This window comes from Lolium rigidum, chromosome 1 (genome assembly GCF_022539505.1).
Source record: "Lolium rigidum isolate FL_2022 chromosome 1, APGP_CSIRO_Lrig_0.1, whole genome shotgun sequence".
Classification (NCBI taxonomy): domain Eukaryota; kingdom Viridiplantae; phylum Streptophyta; class Magnoliopsida; order Poales; family Poaceae; genus Lolium; species Lolium rigidum.
This window is the reverse complement of record NC_061508.1, coordinates 270,100,160-270,110,993: the sequence shown is the minus strand read 5'-3', so window position 1 is coordinate 270,110,993 and position 10,834 is coordinate 270,100,160. Positions and strand designations below refer to the sequence as shown.

Here is a 10,834-nt window from a genome sequence, read left to right as displayed (position 1 = left end):
TAGACGGCTGAGTACGTCGGTTCAGCCGTCACTGTCCATGGCGCTAAGAACAGCCACTACAAAAGACGCCATGAGCTTCCATCCATTTAGCCATTTCCGTGATTCAGTCGCACACGACGAGTTAGGTACTGCACCCGCTGCATTTGCGGTGCACCGGTACCGTTGGGCTCGCTCTCGTCATTTTTTGCAATGCCGGACTCCGAGGTGACCAGCCCGGCATCGTCGTCCGCCTTGCCGCCGCTGTCGCCGACGAGCCGAGGCCTCGACAAGAGGAGGAGGGATGGCGCCGCCGGCCGGCACTCGACGTACCGTGGCGTGCGGATGCGGGCGTGGGGCAAGTGGGTGTCCGAGATCAGGGAGCCGCGCAAGAAGTCGCGCATCTGGCTGGGCACCTTCCCGACGCCGGAGATGGCGGCGCGCGCACACGACGCTGCCGCGCTCGTCGTGAAGGGCCCGGCCGCCGTGCTCAACTTCCCGGAGCTGGCCGCGTCGCTGCCGCGCCCAGCCTCTGCCGCACCCCACGACGTGCAGGCCGCGGCCGCGCGCGCCGCTGTCATGGACACGGGTACGGCGCCAATGCCGGCGGCGTCGACCTCGCCCGCGCGGCATCCTCCCGGTCAGATGTTCGGCCAGCCCGTCGACGACGAGCTGGAGGAGATCATCGAGCTGCCGTCCATCGACGAGGATATCGCGGCGGATCAGGTCGTGTTTGGGGCCACGTTCCGTGATCCCGGCGCCGAGCAGTGGTACGAGCCATCGTGGCTGGAGCACGTCAGCGGCATTGGCTCACACGACGAGCTGGCCGTGTCCGGACTCGGGCTCGACCCGTATCAGTTCTTGGGGCAGCCGGATGGCATCGTCGCCTCCGGGTGCGGCGCGCTCTTGTGGAACCTGTAGGAAATTACTCGTACGTACTAAGTCCGTCCGTCACTTTCCCTCCTTTTGACTTGTGAATAGAGTTTCTTTCTGTGTTGTCTCAATCTCCTTTTTTCGCGAGCCAAGGCGCGCTCCGGATTCTGAATTTTTCTCCCACTTTTTTTTTATGTTTATTTTTGTTACCTATGAAGCTACGATTATGAGGTAGTTGACACTCATGCCTCAGCACCTCAGTTCATAATTACTTCGCGTTCGAGATTTATTCAACGTTTTTTTTATCAGACACTTTGGAGAAAATGTAAATATGTACTATACAAATCTATATATCGTGCAAGTTGTTTTTGTAAAATTTAATAGTACCACTTTTGGTTTTGGAACATAAATCCGCCACATTGTTTCTAAATTTTCAGAAAAAACACTAATCATACACTGATCCCGAATTGACGTGAAAACTGAAGGTGAGACAGATTTTGTCAGCAGCCAATTTATGGATGTGGACGATCTCCCACTTGTCAGCTCAATTCATAAAATAAAAATATTTGGAAAAAATTATGGGAATCTAAAAAATGTAAGTGGGAGGTTCGTCTTGGTCACCGCATTACGCCCCCACTAGCCCACTCACACCGCCGCACTCCGAGGACGCATGCCATCGCCGGCCCCCTCTCTGTGTTATGTGTCCGTGCAAAGCCCCACTCGCCTCAATCCATCGCTGGAATAGGGCTTTCCGAACCGCCGACCACCCACATAGAACCTACAAGGTGTGACGAGCCTCCCACACCGCCCTGGTGAGCTCGGAGTCCACTGGAGCAACATCGTCCACGAGGCCGAGCCACACATCGCCCTTGTTCTTTAATTTTGGTAACGTCTATTCGCACGAAGCTTCGATGTGGGTAGGGGGGCGACATGGCTAGTATGTGTGCAGGAGCTAGGTTCGGGCGCGAAAAGTGGGCAGCGATGCTCATAATCTATCACACGCTTCAGGTAGGATGGGGTGATGCGCAGAGAGAGGAAGGAGAAGACCCTCTGTTTAAGTTTTATTTTTATTATTGGAATTTTCCTTTTTTTCATATGGGTTGTCTCATCAATAGTTCCACATCATCTTGGCAGGTGGGTCCCAAGTTTAATTCGTGTTTAGAGTAAAAAAACTCGGAAAAAATCAGGAGGAATTTTATCCCTAAATGTAAAATGATACCAAAATAAAAAAAATAGCTAGAAAAATGGTGGTTTTATATAGGCTAACAACTCTTCAGAATTTTGATGATGCATCTCTGACACGACAAATATCTGCCCATGCACGACTATGCACTCACGACAAATATCTTGGGTGTCATCTAACGACGCGAACGCTACAAGCACCACATGTGCAGCACTACTTGGCACGCTTCCATCCACGAACGTGTAATAACAATATGAATCTGTTATTGATTGCTTCTGGCCATATATATAGGTTTTTAGTTCCTGTTAATTAATCGTCGTTAGCTACAGCTGATGCGATGGACGATTCGACGGTAAGTAAAGGTGGTTGGCTAGCAAGTACGTTCTAGCTACACGTAGAGTGCATGCGATCAGCTCAACATCAGCTGCAGTACAGATCGACGCTATCTCCAGGCATCGAAGAGACCGGCGAGGGGGCGGCCGGCTGCATGTACATGCCGGTCATGTCACTCAAGTGGCGTTTGTGTAGCTACTGACATGACCAGCCAACACTAATTTGACAATATTAAGTTTCTAGAAGGCAAGTAAGGCCATGTACTACGTGTGTTCGATTCAAAGGAAATTGTGTCAGACTTAGGAACCGGTGGTGTTCAGCTGCTATGTATGAATCACTTTTTTTTTTGATCCGTACTACATGCATGCATCTCTCTATCAGCTTTTCTTTCCCTAGTTCTCTCCCTGCCATGTGGGCAAAACCTGCATGTGGATTCCTTGGAACCGAACCAACTAGTTGATTCGCTTTTCTTGTCAGATTGCATGGTGCGATGCCCTGCTATGTATGGAACCGATGCTTAGGTCTCCATGGTTCGCTTTTTTACAACATAGTACATGGTCTAAAAGACTTATGACACCATCAAGAATCTTGTAAAATTTAAACTTCTCAGTGATTTAATACATTCATCCTAAAATATAAGACGTTTGTGTAGACAATTTTAGCCCACCAAACATTTCATATTTGAGGACAGAGAACTGTGACAACGATTTATGACATGTCTTTACCCACAGTTTATGTTTGAAGAGATCTTCGAATTTAGATCTCATGTGGCTATGTTTTAATGAACTGATGATGTATGAAGTTGTCATGATCTTAATAATAAGGTTGCCACTCATGGCTGTTACAAAATACTTTGGTAAGTTGTATGTTACAACCTTGATAATTAAAGTACCCAATTTTTTATTATCAAAATGCCGTGGTTATAGCGGATTGTGAATCGATATCGGACAGCCGGCTTGAGCAACACAACATTTCTCGTTCATAAGTCATATTTTTATATGTTGATGTCATCATATTTGTCTTACCATATGTGTACATAAAACGTTGTTATCCTATGTGCATTGTGAAAACAGAGATCTGCCTCCCGGGTCGCCTCGGTAGCAACTCGGGAGGCTCCCCATGGGACCACCAACAGATCACTGTGGTGACCCTGCATACCACTGCATGTTGTAGTATGCCAGTCGTTGATATAACCTTCACGAAGTACCATTCCGCAAATATTACATCCCTCAGAGTAGTACAACAGAACATAGCAGGTCCATAACTCATTCATTTATTATTACAAGCATAATGTACATATCATCTCGGAGCTCCTCTTGGGTCCTAAGAGGGATACTCCTGGGTTCGAGGCGAACCCAACTTAACTTATAATACAGGAGTCTTACTAAGTTATACATTTATTCCCTCGAGCAGTAAAGTACTAAGAGTTCGTACTGCTCGGTTACTAGTACTACTTAACGGTCTACGCTTGCTCTCCTCCGGAACCCTCCCCGGTTCCGTAGACTATAAGGTAGTCTACACCTTCGACACCTCCAGAGAGGTCTGGTTCTTCATAGCCGATGATGTCGGCTCCTTCAGGGTTGTTGTTGTCCTCCTCCAGATGGTTCAGACAATCTAAGCAGGGGATTTAAGAGTGGTATGAGTACGAGCGTACTCAACAAGTTCATTATAGAAAAGAGGTGTTTAATGCACTAGCTACGATATTAGACCAGAAAGTCTAATACCAATGCAAGTTTTGATAAACATTTCTTCAAGAGGTTGCTTTTATTTCGAAGAACTATGTCCGTCAGCCTTCACCTGTTTACTAGAACTTCATGGAGCTCCTTTCCGGCAGTGTTCGCAGTTCCAAATCCCGGAACAGGGAGTGACAGGTCACGATTCATTACACTCTGCAGAGGTGTGTTGCTTTACCCATAAGAGATCTTAACCTTGGTGCCAACCGGGCAGCTTTCCCGTCCACACTTCCTTCGGTGTGAGGCCCGGTATAAGGTCATAGCCAATCATATTCCTCCGCTACCTCATACACCCACCCTTTGTTGCATGCCCCGACCCTAGATCCTCGCCGGTCCCATGATTACCATTTTAGGGTGGACCCCGACCACGACAACAGTTTGGGACTCGTTAACCAAACTCCTTCGCCGGTAGCTGCAACCCCTCATAGACCGCAATACCGTGGGGAACTTTTGGCTTCCCCAGCCTACCGCTTGCACTTCGGCGACAAGTGTGCTACGGACAAAGCCGTGGGGAACTTTTGGCTTCCCCAGCCTACCGCTTGCCCCGACAGATGACAAGTGTGCTACGGTAAAGCGCGTTCGTTGATGTACAAGAGGTGGAAATTCAATTGACTATTCCGTCCCACTCCAGATCTTATGGTTAACACGGGTATTACGGCACAAGAATCACTGGACGACATTTGTTGTTTAATCCTAGATGGATATCAACCCTTGCAATGGAACCTCCACCATATCAACACAATCCATGGTTCCATTGCCCACCACATAGTCATATTCATAGTTATGAAAATAGTGGTTTTGGTTTTTATGCAATAGTGATAATCATAGTACTTTGCAAGTAATTTGATAAAGATACTCAATTGACATGAGCAAGTGATGAACTTGCTCGAACACCGCAAAGTGCTTGCAGCTTGGATGGTGTGGACTGACCCTTGTCCTCTGTTGCTGAAAAATAGCATCATTGTCCGATAAGGGCAATGGTTAAAGAAGCATTGATGCATGATTCCAGTTTTAGGGTTTGTTCCCCCCCTTCCGATGTCGTTAGTATTTCATGTGAGAGGTTAATACTAAGAATAATTTGGGGATACTCTATTTAGGGCAAAATACAATCTTGAAATGTTGTCAAGGTGTTTTTAAATTCCAAAGGAATTTATGGAATTATTTTCATTATTGAAAATAATATATGTGATTTAAATGATTATTTTAATCATCAAATTTGAACTTATTCTTGTTTATCTTCAAAAATTCTATTTCATATTTTATTATGATAAAGTTTTTTATGCTGAGTGGTTTTCATATTTTAATTTTTTTTAGAGCTAGGAAATATTTACTATTGATTTTTAAAGTTTCAGTATTTTTGTTAATTAGTGAAATGGCAAAAATGCCCCTGGGCCCACCTGTCGGTGTAACCCAGTGGGCTAGGTCGACCGACCCACCTGCTCCGGCTCGACCAGCCTCACTCCCTCTCTCTCTCGCGCGCGTCCGAAACCCTAACCCTAATCCTCTCTCTGGCGACCCGCGTCGCCTCCGCCGTCGCCGCTCGATTCCGGCGAACTCCGCCGGACTTGGCCCCCGCCATGGTGCGTAATCGACGCGCCCCACGACGGCGGTCAACCTCATCCGCGTCGATCTGGAGCAGGTGCTGGTCCCGCTCGTCCTCGACCTCCTTCGCGACGGCTAGGGTTACGGGATCCGTGCGATCCCGCCGATCCTGGCGCTCCTGGTGCTGTGGCGCCGTCGTGGCTTCGCCACCGTGGTGCGCGTGGTGCCGTGGTGCTGCCATGGCCTGGCTTGGCCTGGCGCCGCCGCGCTCCGGCGTGTGCCGCCGTGGCCGCCATGGCTGCGTCGATCTGCTCGTCCCCGGTAAGTGCGCCTCCCTTCTTCCCCTCTCTTGTGCCTGTTCTTCTTCCCCTCCTCTAGCTCAGGCCATGGCTGCTCCTCCTTGGGGACAGGCCTGCCGTGCCCATGCGCTGCTGCCATGCCTAGCTAGCTGTGCAAGCTCTGTAGGGATTCGTTGCATAGAAAACAAAAAATTTCCTACCGCGAACACGCAATTCAAGCCAAGATGCAATCTAGAAGACGGTAGCAACGAGGGGATTATCGAGTCTCACCCTTGAAGAGATTCCAAAGCCTACAAGATGAGGCTCTTGTTGCTGCGGTAGACGTTCACTTGCCGCTTGCAAAAGCGCGTAGAAGATCTTGATCACGGCGCCACGAACGGGCAGCACCTCCGTACTCGGTCACACGTTCGGTTGTTGATGAAGACGACGTCCACCTCCCCGTTCCAGCGGGCAGCGGAAGTAGTAGATCCTCCTTGGAATCCCGGCAGCACGACGGCGTGGTGGCGGTGGTGGTGGAGATCTCCGACAGAGCTTCGCCTAAGCTATGTGGGAGAGAGAGGTAGGAGGGAACCGCTAGGGTTTGGGAGAGGGGGCGCCGGCTAGGGCAGCCTTGAGGGGTGCGGCCATGGTGGTGTTGTGGTGGCCGACCAGCCCCTCTCCTCCCCTCTTTATATAGGTGGAAGCCCCAAGGTTTAGGTGTTGCGGTCAGAAACCCACCGGCGAGCAGCGACGGGCAACACAGTAGAGCCGGGAGGCTCCCAGGATTGCGGCTGACCCTGGTCCCTCGGGCGACGGCCCGCAATGCCTTCTAGCACACGCGTCCTGGTGCTTACGAGGGCGTGCCACCTGACCTATACCTGGTCAGGAAGGTGATGGATTGCTTCGACTAGTTTCCTGCATGGCAAACACGTAAACATTAAATACGAGCCCCGATCGGCTCTTAAGTTGTTCTGCGGATCGGCTCAAAGAGCCGATTGCCCCACGGGTCATGTTAGATTTATAAGGACATGGGGATCATGCTTTATCAATATCAAGCTAAGCTAATCTACGATAGTCTAGGGTTTTCACCGTATGATCGGAACATCCTATGCGTAATTGAGCCTAACAGATACGTAAGATGATAGAAAACCACCACTAAAGAGGCCTAAAAACCAACGTGAAGTTGATCCCCGGAACAATCCCTCTAGAGCTTAGTAAACCACACCTTACGCACTATCGGATCCTTCAACCCGTTTATAAGGCCTAACCATACGGATATCAAACCAATCCTTGAAGAACAAGGAGCAACTATAACGGATTAGATCTACTAAATAATGAACAAGCAAGGTGCTGCCCTTACACCTAAAATAGGTGTAAGGGCAGCTAGATATCGAGGGAAGCGTAGCTAAACAAATGCATCGTGAAAGCATTGTGATCAACCCAAAACACCTAAGATAAGGGTGTTGCTCGCCATCAAAAAGGCTTCAGCACGAGCAACACCAAAAACGAATAAACTGATACTGCCTAGATCGCAAGATACGATCTAGGCAGCATGTTGCTTACCCGGGAGAAACCCTCGAAACAAGGGGTGGCGATGCGCCTAGATTGATTTGTTGTGAACGTGATCGTCCTCCTTCTCAATAACCCTAGATACATATTTATAGTCCGTAGACTCTCTAACTTGGGAAAAAACCCAACCGTGTACGAGCTTGATACGTCTCCGACGTATCGATAATTTCTTATGTTCCATGCCATATTATTGATGATACCTACATGTTTTATGCACACTTTATGTCATATTCGTGCATTTTCTGGAACTAACCTATTAACAAGATGCCGAAGTGCCGATTCGTTGTTTTCGCTGTTTTTGGTTTCAGAAATCCTAGTAACGAAATATTCTCGGAATTGGACGAAATCAAGACCCGGGGTCCTATTTTTCCACGAACCTTCCGGAAGACCGAAGAGCATACGAAGTGGGGCCACGAGGTGGCGACACCACAAGGCGGCGCGGCCAAGGGGGCCCCGCACTGCCCGTGGTGTGGGCCCTCGTCAGCCCTCCGACTCCGCCCTTCCGCCTACTTAAAGCCTCCGTCGCGAAACCCCCGATGCGAAAAACCACGATACGGAAAACCTTCCGGAGACGCCGCCGCCGCCAATCCCATCTCGGGGGATTCGGAGATCTCCTCCGGCACCCTGCCGGAGAGGGGATTCATCTCCCGGAGGACTCTACACCGCCATGGTCGCCTCCGGAGTGATGAGTGAGTAGTTCACCCCTGGACTATGGGTCCATAGCAGTAGATAGATGGTTGTCTTCTCCTCATTGTGCTTCATTGTTGGATCTTGTGAGCTGCCTAACATGATCAAGATCATCTATCTGTAATACTCTATGTTGTGTTTGTCGGGATCCGATGGATAGAGAATACCATGTTATGTTAATTATCAAGTTATTGCATATGTGTTGTTTATGATCTTGCATGCTCTCCGTTATTAGTAGAGGCTCTGGCCAAATTTTTGCTCTTAACTCCAAGAGGGAGTATTTATGCTCGATAGTGGGTTCATGCCTCAATTGACACCTGGGACAGTGACAGAAAGTTCTAAGGTTGTGTTGTGCTGTTGCCACTAGGGATAAAAACATTGATGCTATGTCCGAGGATGTAGTTATTGATTACATTACGCACCATACTTAATGCAATTGTCCGTTGTTAGCAACTTAATACTCGGAGGGGTTCGGACGATAACCTCGAAGGTGGACTTTTTAGGCATAGATGCGGTTGGATGGCGGTCTATGTACTTTGTCGTAATGCCCAATTAAATCTCACTATACTTATCATGCCATGTATGTGCATTGTTATGCCCTCTCTATTTGTCAATTGCCCGACTGTAATTTGTTCACCCAACATGCTTTTATCTTATGGGAGAGACACCTCTAGTGAACTGTGGACCCCGGTCCATTCTTTTAATACTTGAAATACAAATCTGCTGCAATACTTGTTTTTACTCGTTTTCTCTGCAAACAATCATCTTCCACACAATACGGTTAATCCTTTGTTACAGCAAGCCGGTGAGATTGACAACCTCATCTGTTTCGTTGGGGCAAAGTACTTTGGTTGTGTCGTGCAGGTTCCACGTTGGCGCCGGAATCTCTGGTGTTGCGCCGCACTACATCCCGCCGCCATCAACCTTCAACGTGCTTCTTGGCTCCTCCTGGTTCGATAAACCTTGGTTTCTTTCGAGGGAAAACTTGCTGCTGTGCGCATCATACCTTCCTCTTGGGGTTCCCCAACGAACGTGTGAAATACACGCCATCAAGCATATTTTCTGGCGCCGTTGCTCGGGAGATCAAGACACGCTGCAAGGGGAGTCTCCACTTCTCAATCTCTTTACTTTGTTTTTGTCTTGCTTTATTTTATTTACTACTTTGTTTGCTGCATTATATCAAAACACAAAAAAAATAGTTGCTAGCTTTACTTTATTTACTATCTTGTTTGCTATATCAAAAACACAAAAAAATTAGTTACTTGCATTTACTTTATCTAGTTTGCTTTATTTACTACTGCTAAAATGGCTACCCCTGAATATACTAAGTTGTGTGACTTCACTAGCACAAATAATAATGATTTCCTATGCACACCTATTGCTCCACCTGCTACTACGACGGAATTCTTTGAAATTAAACCTGCTTTACTCGAATCTTGTCATGAGAGAGCAATTTTCTCGGTGTTAGTTCCGATGATGCTGCTGCCCATCTCAATAATTTTGTTGAACTATGTGAAATGCAAAAGTATAAAGATGTAGATGGTGACATTATAAAACTAAAATTGTTTCCTTTCTCATTAAGAGGAAGAGCTAAAGATTGGTTGCTATCTCTGCCTAAGAATAGTATTGATTCCTGGACTAAATGCAAGGATGCTTTTATTGGTAGATATTACCCCCTGCTAAAATTATATCTTTGAGGAGTAGCATAATGAATTTTAAACAATTAGATAATGAACATGTTGCTCAAGCTTGGGAAAGAATGAAATCTCTGGTTAAAAATTGCCCAACCCATGGACTGACTACTTGGATGATCATCCAAACCTTCTATGCAGGACTAATTTTTTCTTCGCGGAATTTATTGGATTCAGCTGCTGGAGGTACCTTTATGTCCATCACTCTTGGTGAAGCAACAAAGCTCCTTGATAATATGATGATTAATTTGGCACACGGAAAGAGCTCCACAAGGTAAGAAGGTAAATTCCGTTGAAGAATCCTCTTCCTTGAATGATAAGGTTGATGCTATTATGTCTATGCTTGCGAATGATAGGACTAATGTTGATCCTAATAATGTTCCATTAGCTTCATTGGTTGCCCAAGAAGAATATGTTGATGCAAACTTCATTAAAAATAATAATTTCAACAACAATGCTTATCGGAACAATTCTAGTAATAACTATAGGCCATATCCTTATAATAATGGTAAAGGTTATGCTAATTCTTATTGGAATTCTTAAAACGATAATAGGAATACACCCCCTGGACTTGAAGCTATGCTTAAAGAATTTATTAGTACACAAACTGCCTTTAACAAATCTGTTGAGGAAAAGCTCAATAAAATTGATATTCTTGCTTCTAAGGTTGATAGTCTTGCCTCTGATGTTGATCTTTTGAAATCGAAAGTTATGCCTAATAGGGATATTGAAAATAAAATTGTTACTACAGCAAATGCCATCCAAGTTAGAATTAATGAGAATATAAGATTAATGGCTGAACTGCGTGCTAGGTGGGATAGAGAAGAAAATGAAAAACTAGCTAAAGAGAAAAATGTAGCTAAAGTTTGGACTATTACCACCACTAGCAATGCTAATGATTCACATGTTGTTGCACCTCCTACTATAAATGGTAAAATAATTGGTGTTGGCAATGCTTCTACTCCTAGT

At 46.6% G+C, this 10,834-nt stretch overlaps 1 protein-coding gene across 1 annotated transcript; it reads left to right on the top strand.

The window, feature by feature from the left end:
* Nucleotides 1–312: 312 nt before the first annotated feature.
* Nucleotides 313–897, top strand: LOC124658848 (dehydration-responsive element-binding protein 3-like). The gene has a single exon (XM_047196855.1). The coding sequence runs from the start codon at nt 322–324 to the stop codon at nt 895–897; it is 576 nt and encodes a 191-aa protein (XP_047052811.1). The 5' UTR covers nt 313–321.
* The last annotated feature ends 9,937 nt before the right edge of the window (nt 898–10,834 follow it).